Source organism: Zingiber officinale, chromosome 4B (assembly GCF_018446385.1).
Source record: "Zingiber officinale cultivar Zhangliang chromosome 4B, Zo_v1.1, whole genome shotgun sequence".
NCBI classification, from domain to species: Eukaryota; Viridiplantae; Streptophyta; class Magnoliopsida; order Zingiberales; family Zingiberaceae; genus Zingiber; species Zingiber officinale.
In genome coordinates, this window is record NC_055993.1 from 7,791,170 (window position 1) to 7,813,773 (window position 22,604).

Below are 22,604 nucleotides of genomic sequence, written 5' to 3' on the forward strand. Positions count from 1 at the left end.
GAGCCGAGCCGACCTTAAAATGAACCAAGCTTTTGAAATAAGTGTTCAAGCTTGATTTGGTTTATTTTTTATGAGCTTGAGCTTGTTTGAAACTTGACTTGAACTTGGTTCGTTTAGATGTTATCAAACTCTCAATTCATGTTTAGCTTGAGCTTGGTTCAAGTTTGGTTTAAACTTGGTTCGAACTTGGTTCGTTTAGATGTTATCAAACTCTTAATTCAAGTTTGTTTGATTGTTTGAAACTTTTAGTTGTTTAATTGGTTATTGAGTTTGATAATTTAAATTTATTTATTTTATTTTATTATTTATTTAACATATTGAAAAGAGTTTTATTAATAAATATGATGTTCACGAACATTAACGAGCTGAACACATATGTGTTCAAGTTTGTTTGTTTAGCTTAACGAGCTGTTTAAGCTTGTTTGTTTAATTAATCTAATGTATATAGAACAAATATAAATAAATTTTTATTAAGTCGAACATCAAGTTTGTTCATGAACGTTTAGTTCATTTATAGTCCTATATATTTTGTTCGACTGCCACAAGATGTGTCCGATGAGAACAAGGAAGATCCAACAGGGGGTAAAATAAAGTGGGAGCAAGGGAAGCTGAACCAGGGATCCTCACTCATTCTAGGTTCTTCATCAACACAGATGTATACAGTTGTATGTTACTAATCTTAAGTATATTGGGGCAAAATTTCAATGAGTTGATGCTTCAGTAGCCAAAGTTGAGAGTTGTGGCATGATTCGATCAAATCTTTTTTCCTATTAATTTGGTATGATTCTTAATCTTAAATGGATTTTCCCCCATTAATTGAATAAAATTAATATTCTTCTTTTAATATATTTGTGAAAAAAGGAAAAGGGGCAAGTAGGTAAGCCGAGAGGGGGTGGGTTAGGTAACAAAGAGGGTATTATCAATTAAAAAGTGCCTTTTCCTTCTTCGTGGATCTCCCTATTTCTCACTCTTCACCAACTCTGCGCCAACGTGCTTTCTCTTCTTCCTCCGTGCGAGATGGGCGGTCTGTGCCGTCTCGGCCAATGCATCTCCCGCCGCCTCGCCCGATCAAATCCCCGCCTCTTTGCCACCGCTCCCTGCCTTGAGCCGGCGGAACTCAAGAAGACGGCGCTCCACGACTTCCACGTCGAGCACGGCGGCAAGATGGTGCCTTTCGCCGGGTGGAGCATGCCTCTCCAGTACAGGGACTCGATCATGGACTCCACCCTCCACTGCCGTGCCTCCGCCGGCCTCTTCGACGTGTCCCACATGTGCGGCCTCAGCCTCCGCGGCCGCGACTGCGTTCCCTTCCTCGAGACTCTCGTCGTCGCCGATGTGGCTGGCCTGCAGCCTGGCACCGGGACGCTCACGATCTTCACCAACGAGCGCGGCGGCGCCATCGATGATTCTGTGGTCGCCAAGGTGGGGGACGATCACATCTATCTGGTGGTGAACGCCGGATGTAGGGATAAAGATCTGGCGCACATTGGCGCGCACATGGAGGCATTCAAGTCCAAGGGAGGGTCTGTGGAGTGGCACATTCATGATGAGAGATCGCTACTTGCCCTTCAGGTATCTGATATCAGATTGTCATGGAGAATCTTGTTTAGTAAACATTTATTTCTAGAAACATTATATGAGGAATGGTCTCACAGAAAGAAGTCTAGATTAGCGATGCTTTCAGATCTATATTTGACCCGCTCGTTTCTGAATCTATTTGGGTCGAATAGGTAAGGATGCTTTCAGATCTATATTTCATTTCAATTTTATGTTCTTTTGGAATAGTTCAGATGTTACCTGATCTAGGCATGTTCCTATACAATTGACTAATGTTTAAAAAATTGGAAGCTTTCTGTTGTTCTTGAAGGCGTTTTCAACCAAAGAACGATCAGTACCTAGTGTGCTGAAGAGTATCCAGATTATAAAAGTATGGATAATGGAATTTTATACCATAAGACTGTGCAAGTAAGATGTTCCGTTTCGGCTTCTAGCAACGGTATAGAAAGCTGTTAATTCGATGGTCTAAGTGATATCAAAAAGGCCTTATTTTGGGGGATAAGGATATGCATGGAATGCAGGGAAAATGTTAATCTAAATAGTTGTTTAACCAATTTTGAGTTACCAGCAGAATAAATAAAAAATAAGATAGGAGATGTTTGCAAAATAGAGAAATACATGTTCAATTCCATGCTACTATTGTTGGTTGCTGTTGCTGGTTTACTAGCTTCCAGTCACGACATAAATCAAACTCGAATACCTTTTCCTTGTTCTAGAAGTTTTCTTCTTATGCTGATTACTTTAATACTAATTTGAGATTCACAATTTCATTCTCATGCTTTGTTCCCCCTTTTTTTTAGTAAGATAAACTTATTTCATCCAAATAAACTCTTTCGAGTAACTACAGCTTAAGAATTGATTAGTTGATAGGTAGAACCTCCTTTCCCTGTTAAGTGGACTTTTGATGGGTAGTTTAAATTGATTTTCATAAAATTTGAACCATGTTCCTTCACACAAGCTTCAATTTATCACCAAATTTGAGAACTTTTGCTGAGTAGGCTTCCTCTCCAGTTTTTTCCATTAAATAAAAAATAATTCTTTCCGTGAGTTGGCTTCCTCTCCACTTGCTGAGTAGGCTTCCTTCTCCTTTGACTTTCTTTTCTTCAAGAATACTTGCGACTATAGAAAACGTAATGGTTAAGCTAATTCATTATTTCTGACAAGGTTTTCATTGCGAATGAACTCAGGGCCCCATGTCTGCACCAGTTCTCCAATTGTTAACAAAGGAGAACCTAAGTAAATTTTATTTTGGCGATTTCCGCACTACCAACATCAATGGATCTCTTTGTTTCCTCACAAGAACTGGGTATGTCTTTATTAGTTAATTGTGTTTTGGACAATATTTTTTCCAATTTCTAATGTCTTGGATTTGTTAATGGATATAATTTTTCAAAGTTTATTAGACTTCAATGATTGGCTAAGTGTCCATCAACATAAAAGACAATCTAGTTAACTCTTGTTAATTTTATATACTCTAACGTGGAAGATGACATTGATTAAAAGTTACATTCTTTCTTTTGGCCTTTCTCTTACTAGTGCCTTAGCTCCCTCGAGTATGGTAACTAACTAATGAAGTTTTGATAGCAAATAACTGTATTTTGATCCTTTTAATACAAATATTTATGCACATCAACATTGAGACAAGTAATGCAAGCTTCTAATGCAATGCATATGAAGATATTTAACTTAAATGTAATTAATTATTTTCACTTCTTAGAAACCTAGTTCACTCAAATCTTAGGATACCATTTGTAGAAGGCAAATTAGTTCTTGACATGAATCTTTTCTTTTATAGGTAACCTCTTTGATCTGATTGACAATTTGTTTGCATGGAAAACAATTAGGTCGGGTATCCTTTGTCGAACCACCTGCCAATTGACAATTTATTTGCATAAGAAACCAGTAAACTTGGGGATGCATCTTTAGTTGAGCCACTTTTTCTATCTCATTAAATCATTTGTTGCTGATTTAGATAATTGGGGTGGTTTATTATTTTAAAAATTGTCAGATGATGCAGCATAATTGTGCTGATTTCTATCATTTATGTGTATATCAAAGATAAGCTTCACGGGAAACATGGAAGAATAATAATTATCAGTACTGTGGCACTGAATCGAACTTCATTATATTCAAGATAGCAATTTGATCCTAGATTGATTTTTTGACATGATCTACGTCTATCTCCTACTAAGGAAAGATGTACATTATGTTATGCAAGTTATGTTTTCATGATTCATCAAAGTTCTTGTCCTTTCATCCATTACTTTATAAATGATACATTTAGTTGAGCCTCAGTGATATTGACATTAGATTCGGTTGGATAATTTTAATCTTAATTTGAAGGATTAGAAAAGAAAGATCAACCTAATATGTAATGCTCCTGGATCATAATAACACTTTTCCATGTTATTCATGTACTTGGAAGATTATGAGGTAGAACTTGTTCAGCTTGTTGAACTAACAACTGCTTGAGTTTCTGATCTCCCTCTAATTGTCAGTTATACAGGTGAGGATGGTTTTGAAATATCAGTTCCATCTGAGGATGCTTTAGATCTTACAAAGGCAATTCTGGAGAAATCCGAAGGTAGGGTTAAGTTGACAGGTTTAGGTGCTCGAGACAGTCTCCGCCTCGAAGCTGGCCTTTGTCTGTATGGCAACGACATGGAGCTACACATTACACCTGTTGAAGCTGGCCTTTCATGGGCAATTGGCATGAGAAGAAGAGCAGAAGGTGGTTTCCTGGGCTCAGAGGTGATCTTAAAGCAACTCCAAGAAGGTCCAGCCATCCGGCGCGTCGGCTTCTTCTCGACAGGCCCTCCCCCTCGAAGTCACAGTGAAATCTTTAGCAGCTCTGGGGAAAAGATCGGAGAGGTGACCAGCGGAGGCTTCAGTCCCTGCCTAAAGAAAAACATAGCAATGGGCTATGTGAAATCAGGTTTCCACAAGGTTGGGACCGAAGCGAAGATAGTTATTCGAGGGAAGTCCAACGATGGAGTTGTAACAAAGATGCCGTTCGTGCCGACCAAGTACTACAAACCATCCTAGATCACTGGATCATTATGCGTTTGCAATTTGCTTGATTTGCCCATTTTTCAACTGTGCCAGCAAGCTTTATGGATAGCTGGTATAAGAATTCCAAGTTCATGGCCTGCTGAAATATGCTTAGTGCTTGTATTTGTGCGACCTCTCTAAACTTGTGAGGAGCAGGAGTCAATAACTCAATCTCAATGAAGAGGCGCTGCGGTCTTCTCTGCTTAATGCAAATCTCATTTTAGGGGGGAAAAAAATGAATGTTTGCAACTTTTAAAAATTAGTTATTGCATAGGTTTCATGTGGATCGCCAAGCATCCACCGGTGGCGTGGGCAAACATGTGCAAACTTGAGGGAGGACTGGGTTTCAGAATCTTAAAGGCTTGGAACCTTGCACTGGCTAAACTACTGTGGAGAATTTAGGAGAAGCAGAACACCTTATGGATTAAATGGATTCACCGCACATATCTCAGACTTACCGTTGAGAATTCAAGAGAAGCAGGACACCTTATGGATCAGATGGATTTACCATACATATCTCAAATATGTGGACATATGGACATGACAAGCCAAGCATATAGATTCCCCACTGATAACGAATCCTACAAATAAGAGATAGATTTACCATACGTATCTCAAATATGTGGGCATATGGACACGACAAGCTAAGCATATAGATTCTCCAACTTATAAGGAAAATCCTACAAATAAGAGACAGAGTACTAGTTGCAGCTGGTTCCTTAGAGGTTGCAGGGCAGTATGATTTGGATAGACAGGTAGGGAAACAAGATGATAAAATTATTATTATTGGTGATAAAAGGTGAATACATTCGTCCATAGTGTCCTTGTCAATCTGTCCCAAGGTTAACACGGAGGAGGTAAATTATGGACAGCTACTAGCTTTTGGAATAGTAACTAGCACATAAGGGAGATATTTACCTCGGCTTTGTCGAGTTATTATGTATAGACAGGTAAGGGAAAAAGACGATAAAATTATTATTATGTGATCAAAAGATTACGAGTTCGAATCTTAGAAATAATTTTTTATAAAAAGTAAGATAAGATTATGTATCATGAATCTTTTTTCGAGACCCCGCATGATAGAAATTTCGTGTACATTTTTTTTTTCTCTATCAATTTTTTCTGGTATTTTGGCTCTGTAGATTAATCAGCAGGTTAATTAAGAATATGCTCAACTCTATCCAATTTTTATCAAATTAAAATCGATTTGAAAATTTCATTATTGATTTCGTACGAAAAATAAAAAATCGTACCTGGTGGGCCAACCATATCAAATCTCTACCTTCTTACCGGCCTGCCTGCCTGCCCATCGATTTCGGCCTTCCCCCTCTTCACTGCTTTCCTCCGGCGTTTCCTCCCGCAGGTTGATTCCGGCCGAAGAAAGGGATTAGGTGGTGTTTCCTCTCTTCCAAAGGTTCTCGTTCGTTTCTTTTCCTTGTTTGCCGTTTCCTTTCTAGCCTCTGAGTTGCTGATCTTGCCTTTCGGTACCCTTTCCCCTTTCTCGGATCGACTTGGTTCCAGAAGTTTCTCTGTTTGTCTTTTTTTTGCCCCCTTTTTTGTTTAGTTGATTTATCTTGTCAAAATTCCTTATTTGTTTTCTGGTTAGCTTCTCCTAAGAAATGTATTCTCTTGATCGAGATCTCGTTGGTTGACGTTGATGCAGGTGAGAATTCGATAGCATGGAAGGGATTATTGTTCGGAGAGTGATCCCTTCGGATAACAGCTGTCTGTTCAATGCTGTGGGGTGGGTTTCTGCTATCTAAATTCCTTTTTTTTATTCTTTGAACAAAAAATTCATTGTTGTTCTAGATCTGTGAAGAAATAAATATTTTTACAGGTATGTTATGGAACATGACAGACACAAAGCTCCATATTTGAGACAGGTTTTTCTTCTTTTTATTCAACTTTAGTCATTTTTTCTTTTATCTCGTTTTCTGAACTACATTTTCGACTAAAAGTATTTTTTGCCTGTTAGATTTCCTACCATATTAGATTTCCTATCACAAGGAGCTAAGATTCCATGTCAAGACTGACCTTGAATGTTATCCGTGTTCAGTATATTGAATGCGTTTGAGAAGATTTTATTGTGGTTCTCTGCAAGTGTTCACGCCTTCCATCATGCATTTTTTATGTAATCAGAATGGTTTCTAATTGTCTGGCGTAGGCTCTTTAGTCAGATGCTCTCTCTGACTTTAGGCATACCTTTCTCATTAATTTTTTTATAAGGAGATAGACAACGTCCAACAGTTAAGACTTTCATGATTTTTGTTAAGCATTAACATCATAGTTAGAACTGGATTATTCATGATTCTTATCGTATAAATAGTATGATTTACATGTAAGATGATATGTATCCTAAATATGAATTTTGATTTTAAATCTTATTTCTTATGATTCTAAAAGTAAGTTGGAAATTAGATCAAAAGATGAATCCAACACCCATTGCCTAGTAAGTCATTAAACTAAACCGACAGATTAAAAATTAAATAGATTTTCAATAAAAGGAGAAAGGATTAATCTTATGATATAAACTATAAGTAGAAAGGCTAGATAGTGGAATCTCAAATTAAATGATAACATAGAAGAATAAAAATCTTAACATGGAGATACAGTTGATGACAGTCAAGTTACACAACACCAAAAAAAATTGGAACATATCCTCTAGTTTCAAAGGAATTCTATGACTAGAAATTTAAAAAGGATGGATTTGATTCAAGTCATAATCTATATTGGATTTCCTAATTTCTTAATAGAGGATCAAACAGAAGACATTGAAGAATTATAGATGAATATACAGTTGAGGTAAGCTGAGTTGTAGATAAAACAGAAGTCGTATTTTGTGGTGTAGGAAGCTGAATTTAGACTGTAAATGATTTTATCGTCCTTTTCAGGGTTAGATATAACAACTATGATGTTAGTTGTGCATGGCTTGGAATAAAGGTGAGATGCTAACCCATCAAGTAGGCACTGCAGTTGTGCACAACATGGACAGCTCTTGTTGGTTGCTACTCGGAAAGCCTAGAGGTTCCACTGTACCAAAATTTTGTACAAAGGTCTGAACCTTTTCCTAGCTACCATGTGTTCTTTTAAATTAAATTTTGGATCGCTTGCGGAACTTAACACGTTTGATCCAAAACTTAATCTATTTGTTCTTTTAGGTTTTGACTTGGATCTCCTGCGGAACTTAACACGTTCGACCCAAATCACCTTAAGTTATTAATTCCATTAAATATTAATTTCCATAATTGGTTCCCAGTACTGACGTGGCGAGGCACATGGCCTTCTTGGATATGGGAGCAACCACCACCGACTAGACAAAACCTTTTATAGAAATCTAATATTTAATTTCCTAAAATAACTTTAGGTTAACCGAAAAGAACAATCAAATCACAAGGAAAAATAAAACAAAAGAACACAACTTCGAAAAACATATTCGAAATACTAGAATCGTAAGCCTCTTGTATTTGGTATTATTTCCAAAAATAACTAGTATGATGCGGAAAGAAAAAATACTAGTTATACCTTTTAGAAAGACCTCTTGATCTTCTACCGTATTCCTCTTCTAACCTCGGACGTTGTGTGGGCAACGATCTTCCGAGATGAGAATCCACCAAAGCACCTTCTTCTCCTTTCTTCAAGTTTCGCCAAGCACAAAGCTTCCAAAAGATGAAGATCTTTTTCCACCAACCAAGCTCCAAGGGATACAAGCTTTCTCTCCTTCTTCTTCTTCTTCTCCAAGTAGTATCCGACCACCACAAGAACTCCAAGCAAATAGAGAAGGTTCCGCCACCACCAAGAGGAAGAGAGGAAGAGGGGTTGGCCGGCCACAACACCAAGGAAAAGAGGGAGAGAAATAATAGAGGTTGTTCTCTATGAAGCCTTCTCTACCCTCTCTTTTATAATCCTTGGTCTTGGCAAATAAGGAAATTTAATTTAAAACTTCCTTAATTCTTTTGCCATGAAAAGGAAAAATTTATTTAATTAAAAACAATTTTCCTTTTCTCAATTTACATGGCCGGCCACCATCAAGCTATAAACAAGGAGAGTTTTAATTAATTAAAACTTCCTAATTTGTCTCCAGAAATTTATAAAATTTCTCCAATAATTTAATCCCTTCATGATTGGTTTATAAAAAGGAAATTTAATAAATTAAAATCTTTCTTTTAAACATGTGGATAAAAAGAAAGTTATCTCTAAAAATTAAAATCTCTTTTAATTTACAAATAAGGAAAGATATCAAATCTTTTCTCAATCTTTTGTAGAAACTAATAAAAGAGAATTATTAATTTTTAAACTTTCTTTTAAATCATGAGCATGGTTAAAAAGGAAAGTTTTCTTAAAATTTAAAATCCTCCTTTAATCAACAAATAAGGAAAGATTTCAAATTTTAAACTCTCTTTTAAACATGTAGATGATTTACAAATAAGGAAAGTTTTTACCAAAAATTAAAACCATCCTTTTAATCTACAAATAAGGAAAGAGATTAATCTCTTCTCTTAATCTTTTGTAGAAAGTTATAAAAGGAAATTTTAATTTTTAAACTCTCTTTTAAAATCATGATATCCACATAAGAAATAATTTTAATAAAATCCTTTTAATATTCTAGTGGTCGACCACCTAAGCTTGGGACCCAAGCTTTGGCCGACCACCTACATGACTCATCCACTTGGTCTTGGCCAGCTTGGGTTCCAAGCTAGCTTGGCCGGCCCCATTGGATGGGTAAGAAGGTGGGTATGTGGTGGGTATAAATCTCTATATACTAGAGGCTACGATAGGGACCGAGAGGAGGAATTGGTTTTGGTCTCCCGATGAAATTAAGCATCCCGTGTTCGCCCCGAACACACAACTTAATTTCATCAATAATAATTCATTCCACTAAAGAACTATTATTGAACTACCGCACCAATCCCAAATTACATTTTTGGCTCCTTCTTATTATGAGTGTGTTAGTCTCCCTGTGTTTAAGATAACAAATGTCCACTAATTAAGTAAGTTACTGACAACTCACTTAATTAATATCTAGCTCCAAGAGTAGTACCACTCAACTTCATCGTCATGTCGGACTATGTCCACCTGCAGGGTTTAACATGACAATCCTTATAAGCTCCTCTTGGGGACATTCTCAACCTAGATCACTAGGACACAGTTTCCTTCTATAATCAACAACACACACTATAAGTGATATCATTTCCCAACTTATCGGGCTTATTGATTCATCGAATTAAATCTCACCCATTGATAAATTAAAGAAATAAATATCAAATATATGTGCTTGTTATTATATTAGGATTAAGAGCACACACTTCCATAATAACTGAGGTATTTGTTTCTTTATAAAGTCAGTATAAAAGAAACGACCTCTAATGGTCCTACTCAATACACTCTAAGTGTACTAGTGTAATTATATAGTTAAGATAAACTAATACCTAATTACACTACGACCTTCCAATGGTTTGTTCCTTTCCATTATGGTCATGAGCTACTGTTTATAATTTATAAGGTACTGATAACATGATCCTCTGTGTGTGACACCACACACCATGTTATCTACAATATAAATTAATTGAACAACTTCATTTATCATAAATGTAGACATTTGACCAATGTGATTCTTATTTCTAGATAAATGTTTATACCAAAAGCTAGGCTTTTAGTATACACTCTAACAGGCTTGGAATAAAGGTGAGATGCTAACCCATCAAGTAGGCACTGCAGTTGTGCACAACATGGACAGCTCTGCAGTTCTAGTTCAAGATAGTGAAGAGTCACATTTTCCCTTCAGTTTGTTGCAATCATCTTAAATCTTTGGCAGCTGCATTGTGTATGGTATATAACAGCTAGTCTATAATTAAAAATTTCACCACAAAATATGTATCATCGGAAAAACAAGGCTAATATCCTCTATGCTGTTGTAGCTTTGATATTGTATCGATATACACTATCAAATTTGCAATCAAATCCAATGATAAGAATTACTGTCATGTTGCTGATGGGATTTTCTGATATTATTGCTTAATTAGATTTAATATTGCATCAACCTTTTGGATTGGTTATGTTTCTTTTGCATTTTTAGTAACAGTGTCAGATGTGGTGAAGGTAGAATAGAAAAGGAAAAAAAAATTATAAGATTTAAAGCTGATGGGAGTCCTGGTCTGGCACGGTGTCAACACACGATACATGTTGGCACTAATCAAGAGTGTGGATCTGGGAGAGGAGGAGCTCTTTGCTTTAATTTTGGAATTCTTATGTAAAAGTGATACTTGTGTTCACTTGCTAGAAAATTTGGCTCACTATTGCTCCAAAAACTCCTCTCATTTAGTCACACTCATCCTTTACTTGAATAGAATTAAGCTTGGTGCATAAACATTTATGAACACCCTTTTTGAAAATCTATTCAGTAATAATTGGAAATTTTAAGGAAAGGTTGGTGCAATGATAGTATATTAAACTTTTTCTTCCTATGTTTAGTGTTTTGATATTGATTATATTTAGCGAATCAGTTTATAAAGAATGGTTAATGTGGTATTCTGAATCAGCAACTTTTCTGTATGGGGATCTATGGGCTATAAAAACAAATGATGAAACTATTAGACTGTCCATTCAAATAGTTTATTGATATCTGCATCATCATCATTGTAATTACGAGCCTAACCTTCAATCTCTTTCTTCTTTTTCTGTTTCGTTGTAGGTCATAGCTGCAGTTGTCGGAAGTGATCCAGGAAAATACACTGAAGCCTTTTTGGGAAAGCCAAATGATGCATATTGTTCATGGATTCAAGATCCTGATAAATGGGGTGGTGAGTGCTTGTGATGTTCTTAATCAAAATAAAGTACTGCAAGCTACAAATGACCAAATATCTATCATCTTTTGATGTTCTCCCACTATCTTTTTCATATTTCATTCAGATTTTGCAACTTTGATAGCATTTTATATCATATAAACAGTCTTGCTAAACCAAGGAATGCTCTATTGATTCAATCTTGTAGTTGATTCAACTCCTGGGGTATTCTACACAGAGGGCATGGGATATTTGATGATTTTGAAACTCTAGTAGCTTTGGTTGAATATTTCCCTATTTTTTTTAACCATATAGCTTTGGAGTAGACACTTCCTTGAGATCTTGCATTGATAGGAGCTTCATGCACGGGACTACCCTTTATAGCTTTTGGAGTAGCTTTCCAAAAAATAAATATATAGCCCTTTTAGTAAATTTTGTGCTCCTTTTTGACCTTCTTCCTCAATGCCTTGTTTGGCATGAACAACATGCATCTAGTGTATTATTATTATAAGATTTTAATACTTAAAATGTTCCTATGTAAGATGTCCCGCTTTTCGCTACAGGTGCTATAGAATTATCCATTCTCTCTGAGTTCTATGGACGTGAAATTGCAGCTTATGATATCCAAACAACTCGGTGTGATGTGTATGGCCAGGTAATGTATCATCATAAGATTTTAATCTACTACTTTTTCTTTTCTGTAGCCAAGGGATTTTATGTTTTCCCCCTTTCTTTGTGACTGGGAAACAGGGGAAGAACTACAGTGAAAGGGTGATGCTGATATACGATGGCCTACATTATGACGCATTAGCTGTATGTCAATTTTGTGGTCGTCTCAGAAAAAGACTGTCACTTTCCACATTTCAGCATAATAGCTAACCTAACCTGCGTTGTTGTAATTCAATATATGTTTCTTGCAGATGTCTCCATATGATGGGGCGCCCGAAGAGTTTGATCAAACTGTTTTTTCTGTTAGAAGTGACCGTTCCATTGGACCTGTGGAGAACTTTGCACTTAATCTGGTTAAAGATGCCCAAAAGTAAGTGTTTTCTGTAAAGTGATCATCTTCTTCTCTTCAGCTGCAACAAAATTGGCCTTAGATGAGCATATCAAAATCACTGTGCTTCTGTTGTAATATTCTAACTACTTGAGGTTGATACTCAATTTGCATCATTTAGGCAAGCATAAATAAATTCATTTGAAGCTACAATAACCTAAACAATATGTACTGAAAGCCACAAGATGCACAATTTTGTTAGCATTCTCAAAGCTTGCTATAGCGATCAAAATACTAATGTTTTATTTTAGTTTCTTTTGTTTGAGAGAGGAATAGATTTAAGCTCAAGGCTTTGACGACTTCAATGGCTCAGATGGACTAGGCTAGTTGACACCTTTAAACTTTTCACTGTATATTTGATAGATTTTCTTATCTAGTTCAAAAGTTATCCATTGTTTTCTTTCATTGGGAACTTTTCATGCACCAGCATAATGCGTGTAAATGATAATATTCTGAGGGTTTTGGCCACTTTGTATCGACTCCAAGTGGATGGGTTTGCCTTTTAATAGAGCACATTCAATATGAAATGAGAAATGGGTTGATCTAATTTTTTAGATCGACTGATAGTAACAATGAATTCCTAAATAGCTACCTGTGGATTGTCCACCACTTTAACTCAGCAAACATTTGATTGACTTTGGGACTTTACAATTAACTGAGTTTGATCATAACTTCATGATTCTTCTAGATTTTTCTGTGATATATTTCATTACTTCCTAGCATCTGATTTTAATAAGCAAATATTTATCTTCCAGGAAGAGGAGTTACACAGACACTGCCCACTTTACCTTACGCTGTGGAGTATGCCAAGCTGGTTTGGTTGGCCAAAAGGTTACTTACTATCAACGAAAAAGTCACTTTATTTCAGAAATTGCCATTATTTTTCTAATGAGTTGTTTTGGAATATCCAGGAAGCTGTTGAGCACGCTCAAGCTACGGGCCATGTAAATTTCCAAGAGTATCGGTAGAACTTGCATAAAGGCATTTGTAAACTAGAGTTGCTTACAAATTATTCCTCCCCATTGTTTTATTAGATGTCTTAGTAACATGTATGACATTTGCGCTGGTCAAAATCAAGAAGATTGTAAAATTAATACATTTACTGTAATCTGTTTGATAACTCATTACTGTATATTTGTAACAATTTTATTGTGTAATCGAGATGAATTATTTTCTGAAAAACGATATTAGTATTACTGTCTGTCAATCATTTGCTTTTGGTGGTGTAGGTAATATTAATCTGCAGCTACATCATTTAGCACATCTCCACGGATGGTGATGGCTTCTCTTTAGGAGCACAAATATGGTGTTTGTTCTATGCCTACTCTGGCTCTTCTTGCTATTTATGCATTACCTTAGCATTGGTCCATTTTTTTTTTATACATAAAAAGGCATATCTGGTTAACTTGAGATTTCAGTTTGGAATTTAGTACTACAAGATCGTTTGCAGTAGATTGATGATGTTATTGTTGGCACCTCTTTTCCAGATTTGTATCCAGTTTGTGAATAATAAGAGTGTTGAATTGCATGATCTGACACTTGACCTTAGTTACATTAAAAGTAAAAGGGAGGTCTTTTAAAAAATTATTGAGTCCTTGAAGCAAGTTTAGCTTGGCTATCTGTTAAGATCACAGCAGAAAACACCACACCAAGTTCAGATACGAAAACAATTGATATTAAGGTGCATGACGTTGGCATGCAAACCTAGTTTTCTGACTTAGAACACAGGTTACAATAGCATCCGAAACACAGTTTCTTATGGTAATTGCCTTTTGAGCAAGAACCACATCATTATGGTCGCATCTAGTTGGGACATGGAGCAGGAATATAGACAGCTTCCAGATTCGGGTCCAGGGCACACAAGTTGACGACTTGGTCCATGTTATTGCGCAACAACAAATGTTTAGAGCCCGTCTTCAGATTCAGCCTCCATCGATGATACAATCTGCAAAAAGATTTTGGTAGCTTATTGACACCGGTGTCAGGAAACTCCAGATATCGAAGATGCCTCAAATGAACAATTGCGTCAGGCAAATCCCCTGGGAGTTCAGAAAGCATTAACAGCCGCAAACGACTCGAATCTTTCAAAACCTCCCGGAGAGAATCCATGAATTCAGAGTTTGAGATGTGCGAGGACAGTCTGCCATCGACGACGAGGCTGCGAAGAATTTTCCGCTTTTGTAAAACCTTTGAAAACCTGACGAAGTTGTCTGCAGTGACATACACATGGTGAGCCTTCGTCGGGATTTCTATTTCCTCGGCATCCTCCTCGATTCCATCCTCGAGCCGGAAAAACTCACCATCACAGATATGATCTGCAAGTTCATGCATCATGGCATGGATCACATGTAACGAAAAATGAAGCCACCCAGAAGGAAAACCTCGATGATCGAACCGTGAAGAAGAATATTAGAAGAGGGGAGAGACTTAAAAATACTATTTTATTTCTCTTGCACACTAAACACTTACACCATCGACCCTTTAAATACACTACAAGAGATAAAGATAACATTATACTAATCCCACTAAACCATGTAAGTAGGAATGACTTGTACCACTAACCATGTAAATAGGAATGACTCGTACCACTAACCATGTAAATAGGGATGACTCATACTACTAACTTAATCTTAAGAAATAAAGAAATCTTATCACCACGTCACTTTAATTTGTAACACTCCCCCTTAAAGTGATGTCTTCCGAATCAGCTCAAGTTTAGAACGTAGGTCTTCGAACGGACCCTTTGAAAGGGGCTTTGTAAAAATGTCAGCGATGTTATCTTCACTTCGAACAGCAACCATGTCGATAATCCCGCTAAGCACTTTTTCACGGATGAAGTGATGCTCAAGTTCAATATGTTTCGTCCTTGCGTGGAAGACGGGATTTGATGTAAGCTTGATCGCACTTAAGTTATCTCCATGAATAGGAACCGATCCATCAATGGGTTCTTGGAGATCTTCAAAAAGTCTACGAAGCCAAACACATTCTTGAGCAGCATGGGCTGAAGCTTTATACTCGGCTTCGGTGGTGGACAGTGACACCGAACTTTGTTTTTTGCTGCACCATGAAATACTTGTTTTTCCGCATAAAAAAACGAATCCGGATGTTGATCTTCGATCATCTAAATCTCCACCAAAATCAGCATCCACAAATCCTTCCAAAGAGAATTTTGCACCCTTCTTGTAAAATAAGCCCATGTCAAGAGTGGAATTAATGTACTTCAATATATTCTTTGCCTCCTCGAGGTGTGGCTTCCTCGGTGCTTGCATATATCGGCTAACAAGGCCAACAGAGAAGGCAATATCCGGTCTTGTTATTGTCAAATAAATCAGGCTTCCCACAAGGACACGATAGAGATGGAGATCCGATAGTTGTGTTCCTTCATCACGATGAAGCTTCGTACCTACATCGAGTGGCGTTGACCGCTTCTTCCCATTTATCATTCCGAACTTCTCAACGAGCTTCTTGGCGTAGATAGATTGAGACACAAAAACCCCATCATCCAAATTTTCAATTTGTATTCCGAGAAAGTTACTCACCTCGCCTAGCTTCTTCATGTCAAAACGCAAGGATAGTTCTTCTTGAAGTCGAGCAACTTCTGAATGATTGCTGCCCGTTAATATAATATCGTCAACATATAGTAGAACAATCACAAAAAATCCTTGGCTTTTCTTGACGAACAGACTTGAATCCGAGTCGGATACCACATAACCACAAAATTGTAAAAATTCTGCAATTTTTCCGAACCAGGCTCGCGGGGCTTGCTTTAATCCATAAAGTGCCTTCTTCAGCTTGCATACAAAATCCGGATGACTTTCGGATTCAAATCCGATTGGCTGCTCCATATATATATGTCTATCAAGCTCTCCATATAAGAATGCATTTTTGACATCTAGTTGCCATAGTTTCCACCCGAAATTAGCTGCTAAGGCAAGAATGGTGCGTACCGAAGTCATTTTCGCTACTGGACTGAAGGTTTCCTCGTAATCTTCTCCATATTTTTGTGAGAATCCCCGAGCGACCAGCCTTGCTTTGAACCGATCTATGCTCCCGTCAGCCTTCCTTTTAATGCGAAAGACCCATTTACATGAAACCGGCTGCACTCCGGGAGGCTTCGGAACTAAGTCCCATGTTTCATTTTTCAGCAATGCATCCATTTCTTCCTTCATGGCAACCTTCCACTCCTTTACTCCTTTGGCTTCTTCATATGAAGAGGGTTCTTCGTCATCAATTTGATTAGCAAGAAAGCATGAAAAAGTAGTGACGAAATTTTCATCTCTATAACGAGGAGGTCGATCAACATTTCTTCTTGGCCGTTGATTGTTTTGAACATTCTCGCCTTGGTCCACACTCCCCCTTTCTTCTTGAGTTTCTAGAGAAGAATTTTCTGGAAAGCGAGACAGCGGCAAGGTAACCATGTCATTCTCTTCTCTAGGTGGCTCTTCAAAGTGATAGGAGGAAATCTCGTCGAAGATGACGTTGCGAGACACAACACATTTATTTGTTGTAGGATCCAAACATCTCCAACCCTTTCTTCGTTCATCGTAGCCGACGAAAACGCATTTAACTGCTTTTGCATCCAACTTACTCCTTTGAGAATCCTGCAAATGAACATAGCAAAGAGATCCAAATACTCTAAAATGCTTCACGTTTGGTTTAACACCATACAACAATTCATATGGTGCCTTGTTATTTGTCGAACTAAGGGGCGTCCGATTGATTACATGGGCTGCACAATTCATTCCCTCCGCCCACAGCTCCTTGGACAATTTCTTCGCGTGCAACCAACTCTTACAAGTCTCCACAAGATGTCTGATTTTTCTCTCCGCAACTCCGTTTTGCTGTGGTGTATCCGGACATGACAACTCCCTTTTAATACCATTGTCTCGGCAGAAGGAGAGAAACTCATTTGAACAAAACTCGCCTCCATTGTCTGTCCGCAACGTCTTAATTTTTCTGCCTAATTCCCCTTCGACGATTTTCTTGAAGTCGAGAAAAATAGAGAATGTCTCTGACTTATGCTTCACAAAATAAACCCACGTGAACCGAGAATAATCATCTACGAACAACAACATATAATTACCTTCAGAGTAGGATGTAGTTTTTGTTGGACCCATCAAGTCACTATGGATCCGTTCTAGAGGAGTCATGCATCGAGAGGTTGAGTTCTGAAAAGGAAGTCGATGTGACTTTCCGAATTGACACCCTTCACAAACTCCTTCATTGTCAATCTTCATGGAATCAGGCAACCCTTCCACCAACTTCTTTTGGATAATGGCCCTCATTTTTGTCATATTTATATGACCAAGTCTCGCATGCCATAAGGAAGACGTATCATTGCTCCTCATCTTCTCGATATAAGAATTTGACGTCGACAAGACAAATAAATCTTTCACCCTCGTACCTGTATGAACAACATCGGCCTTGATTTCCTTGACGTTCCGAAGAAACTTCACATCTCGCGGCCCGAAGAGCACGAAATTTCCAGCATCCACCGCGTTTGCGACGGAGAAGAGGTTCTTTTGTATCCCTGGTACATGATACACACTATTGAGAGTGATTGATTCCCCATGGTCATTATCGACGACAACCGTGCCTTCCTTTCGAATTTTATGAACAGTATTATCTGCGGTCAAGATCCCACTCCTGTCGTCGTGTGTCCAAGAACGCGAGAGGATGGACTCATCTCCGGTAATGTGGTGACCGCATCCGGAATCCACGATCCACTCTTTGTTGGTAGAAATTTTCTCGTTTAAATTTTCTTCAGTCATCAAGCAAGGCACCCACTGTGAGTCTTCAATGATTGAGTCTGCGAGAAAACAATGACTCCAATTTTCTTCCTTTTGTTCTTCTCGTTTCTCCTCAACATCCGCATAATTCCCTGACTTCAACTTAACTCGACAATTCCTCTTGATATGGCCGAGTTTGCCGCAACGATAACACTTGAAACTTTTCTTCGGTAACTTCGAAGATTCTCTTTCCGGTTTACTTTCATCTTTCATCGAGTCACCTTTCTTTGTGAACAAGGCATTGCTTGATTCTTCCTTGATACGCGTTCCGGCCATTTGTCTAGCCAACAACTCTTGAGAGGAGAGAAGATTCTCAAACTCTTCAAGCGACGATTGTTGAGCCCACCCTTGAATTGAGGTGACAAATGGAGTGTACTCCGGCCGAAGTCCACGAATGATATACCGCTTCAACCGAGCATTCGAGATCTTTTCTTCGGGATTTAGAAGAGAGATTTCCGAACACAAGTTCTTCACTTTCAGAAAAAATTCTGAACATGACATTCCATCTTGCTTTGCAACCGCCAACTCATTCTCGAGTAATTGTAGTCGAGCTTCATTCTTCTTGTTGAACAAACGATCAAGCGTATCCCAAATCTCTCGAGCCGACGCACATCCCATTATATGCTCGAAAATCTCATGTGAAATAGACCTCTTTAAAACAAACTCTGCCTTCGCATTACGTTGCTTCCAATTCTTGAGCGCTTCCGCATTAGCGGGGGCGTCCAACAACACCATTGATGACGACGACATCCCATAGATCTTCACCAACAAGATATGATTCCATACAGGTTTTCCAAATCCGATAGTTGGACTGATTCAAGAGCATCATACCAAGTTCCGCAATACGACCACCACCTTCCATATTAAAAAAACGATACCTTCTTCACGAATGCAACTTGGCTCTGATACCATGTAACGAAAAATGAAGCCACCCAGAAGGAAGACCTCGATGATCGAACCGTGAAGAAGAATATTAGAAGAGGGGAGAGACTTGAAAATACTATTTTATTTCTCTTGCACACTAAACACTTACACCATCGACCCTTTAAATACACTACAAGAGATAAAGATAACATTATACTAATCCCACTAAACCATGTAAGTAGGAATGACTTGTACCACTAACCATGTAAATAGGAATGACTCGTACCACTAATCATATAAATAGGAATGACTCATACTACTAACTTAATCTTAAGAAATAAAGAAATCTTATCACCACGTCTTTGTAACATCACAAACTTGCTTTTCTTTCTCCACGCGTCCACGAAAAACGATTTCATGGATGAGGTCGGCGAAAGTCTTGGCGACCTCGCCCAGCTGTCTGATGTCGCCTCGGTCGATCTTTCGTCGCGCGGGGAAGAGGATCGTCGCTCTCATGAAGTTATCAGATTCGTCGTTTGTGCCAGCAAACAGCAAAGCTTTCTGGATGAACTTTCTAACAAGCTCTGGCATCAGACAAGACGAAGCGGGAGAACTGACCTCGTACTTGTTCCCAGAAAGTTGGAGCTCCAAGCTGTCGATCACGTCCTCGGCAAAGCAAACCGCTTCCTTGAAGCGCCACAGCCAGTCCCTCAAGCTTTGGCTCTCGAACTGCAGCTTCTCCAGTTCAGCGATGGTTCTAACTTTGTTGAGATTGATCTGCAGTTTCTTTAACTTCTGCTTCACGCAGGTTTGCAGGTAGTGATCGATGGCCAATTTCGTCAAGCGAGTGATGAGAGGAGATGCTAGCCATCCTGCTACCGTTATCTCTGGACCCATCAGGGCTGAGATCAGGAACAGAGATGCAATAATTGTTCTAATCTAAAACAAGTTCTAATCTGAAGTGAAGTGAAATACATGGTCTACTAATTTGTGTCAATTTTAGAAATTTAAAGACGCGTTTTTTTGGAAAAAAAACAACCTGAAGGTGGCACATCGCGAGCAGTCCTAACGTTACTCCGGCAACTTGAATTAGTCAAAGTTGACTGACTTGTGCTTTCTATGGAATTGGATCCTCCCTGACTACGTTGACTTGAGTTTACTTTAATGATTACTGGATGGAGGAGATAAGCAAGTCGACGCATAGAATGCAAATTTACACAATTTGCCATTCGATTAGATATCAGCAATTTCTAAAATCGCACACAAGGTTGAAGGTTGAGAAGTTCAAATTTTTTATCCCCAAATTTTTCTATCTCCGTATCTTATACATCATCTCAATCCACCGTCGATGACCTCCGATCGTCGCTCCGATCAATATTATAATCCTTGGGAAAGATGAACCCAACGAGGTCACCATCGACACGATCGGCGCCGGAATCCGGTCGGATCTGAGCAGTGGCTCAGATCGACAACAGAGGAAAGTCTGATCAGATTCGACCGGATTCCATCGCCGATCGTATCGATGACGACTCCCTTGGGTTCACCTTCCCTAAGGGTTATAGTGTTGATTGAGACGGTGGCCAGAAATCGTCGATGGTAAGCTGGGACGATGAATGAGAGACGAGAACCGTTGATATTGAGGACAGAAAATTTGAACTCCAATTTAAGATCTATCCAAAAAAAAAATAAAGAATATCTTTTTCTCTTTTTATTTTCTTTCTCCTCTGCATAATATCTCTCCTCTTAAATTAAATTAAATTTTAATAGATAATCTTTTAAATTTATTTATTTTAAAATTTAAAATTTTAATATTTTTTTTTAAAAAATATAAAAGTAGATTTATAAAAAAATAAAAGGTAAAAATTTTTTCTTCTATTTTTTAATATCTAATTAATAAAATAATAAAAATATTAAATTAAATCAATAATGATAACTAATTTTATTAATAAAAAATAATAATAAATTGCTTGGGTGTTTGGTTTTTAAAAAATAAGTACCAAAGTTTAAATACTAACATTATAACATATCAATAGATAATAAATATCTAGGATAGATAATAGAGATTAAAACTATTAAAATGGGATCTAATTGAATTTATTTAGAATAATAATAATATAATTAATAATTACTATGGAAATAAATTTATAAGCATATATAGAATTTTAATATATTTTTTAGAATTTAAAATAAACTTATGGATATTTATTAGGTTCTATTTGGGTTATATTATTTAAGTTAAGAGTTGATTGAATTGATTTACTTAAGTTTTAATTAAAACCCTAAGTTCTTGTTACGACCACTGTCATCCCCTCCTTGCCTCACCCACGTCACCACATCCTCACAGTTGCATATCCTCGTCTCCTCCTTGCTCGACGCTCTCTATATCCCTGATGTGGGATCAATAGCACAATCTTTCTGAAGTCATAATTTTTTGACTCGAAATTCAGAATCAGGCTTTGTCAGTGGTCATGCGTGTAGAATTTAAAAATCTACGTTTTGGACCCAAAATCCATAATTAAAGCCCTCATCGAGCCTCCAAACATATTTTTACTATTTTTGATAGTTTTCACTTTTATGACATTTAGGGTATTTTTGGTATTTCTTGTATATATGGGTTATGATTTGTGTATAATGTTTCATGTTTTGTGTGAGTTTTTTATTAATGTTATTTGTAGTTGCTGTCACCTCTTTGGAACGTGATGTTTTTCCTATTTCTTGGTATTCCCCTTCGAATCATTAGGTTATAGAAGCTCGTTTTCGGTATTTGTAAGTGAATCAACGGATTCTATAGTCACTTTCGATATTTATGTGTGAATCAATGGCACTGATAGTTGTCTATTGTGTCAGTCACCAACGTTAACGCCTATCGTAGTTGTACTATCACCCAGTCTAAGCAGCCACACACTGTTGCCTTTCACCTATGCATCTATGTGTCTTTGCGCCCATTGCTGTGCCGATTGCTGCAGCACGGGCGTTGAATTTCCCTCTCCTCACTCGACGCTGATCGTTGACATTTTTTTGACCCACTCGAATAGGCTGCCACCACTTGCTTCTTCTTCCCTCTACCAAGCAAATGTTGTTGTGCCGTCCTCACCCCCGAGTTCCTCATTGTGGCATCATCGTGCTGTCGGAGAAGATGGGTACCGTAAGCATCGCCGATCCACACTACTTTCAACGCTGTCATTATTGCCGCCTCCGCCCTTATTGGTTGCTGATCACCCGCTGCCACCGCTGAAGAGAAAAATTGGGTAACGATTATTCGTCGATGAAGTTAACGTTAAAAGTAATTGGATATTGATGCAACATATACTATCTATGTCACGTCTAGGGGGAGTCCCTACTAGAAGAAATTTCGGCAGCATCTCCCCTATACGGGTGACAATCTGAAACTTTACTACATCATCCATGTACCTCGGCCAACACGGTCGGAACATACATATAACATAAAAGTAAAATAAGCAAGCATCCACGCGGTTAATAGTAAAAAACTAAACAAATGCAACGATA

General features: G+C 37.8%; 2 protein-coding genes across 3 annotated transcripts; both read left to right on the forward strand.

Annotated features, from left to right (window-relative positions):
- Nucleotides 1–949: 949 nt before the first annotated feature.
- On the forward strand, nt 950–4,815 carry LOC121974622 (aminomethyltransferase, mitochondrial-like). Its single transcript, XM_042525767.1, has 3 exons — nt 950–1,572; nt 2,745–2,863; nt 4,056–4,815. The coding sequence occupies exons 1-3, from the start codon at nt 1,018–1,020 to the stop codon at nt 4,600–4,602; spliced, it is 1,221 nt and encodes a 406-aa protein (XP_042381701.1). The 5' UTR covers nt 950–1,017; the 3' UTR covers nt 4,603–4,815.
- Nucleotides 4,816–5,937: 1,122 nt separating this feature from the next.
- On the forward strand, nt 5,938–13,626 carry LOC121974623 (OVARIAN TUMOR DOMAIN-containing deubiquitinating enzyme 2-like). 2 transcript variants are annotated; one of them, XM_042525769.1, is made up of 9 exons: nt 5,938–5,999; nt 6,272–6,352; nt 6,446–6,491; nt 11,297–11,405; nt 11,951–12,042; nt 12,138–12,200; nt 12,308–12,426; nt 13,200–13,275; nt 13,356–13,626. In XM_042525769.1, the coding sequence occupies exons 2-9, from the start codon at nt 6,288–6,290 to the stop codon at nt 13,410–13,412; spliced, it is 627 nt and encodes a 208-aa protein (XP_042381703.1). In that variant the 5' UTR covers nt 5,938–5,999; nt 6,272–6,287; the 3' UTR covers nt 13,413–13,626. The 2 variants fall into 2 exon arrangements, with proteins under 2 accessions (XP_042381703.1, XP_042381702.1); XM_042525768.1 differs by having other exon boundaries at nt 5,961–6,022.
- The last annotated feature ends 8,978 nt before the right edge of the window (nt 13,627–22,604 follow it).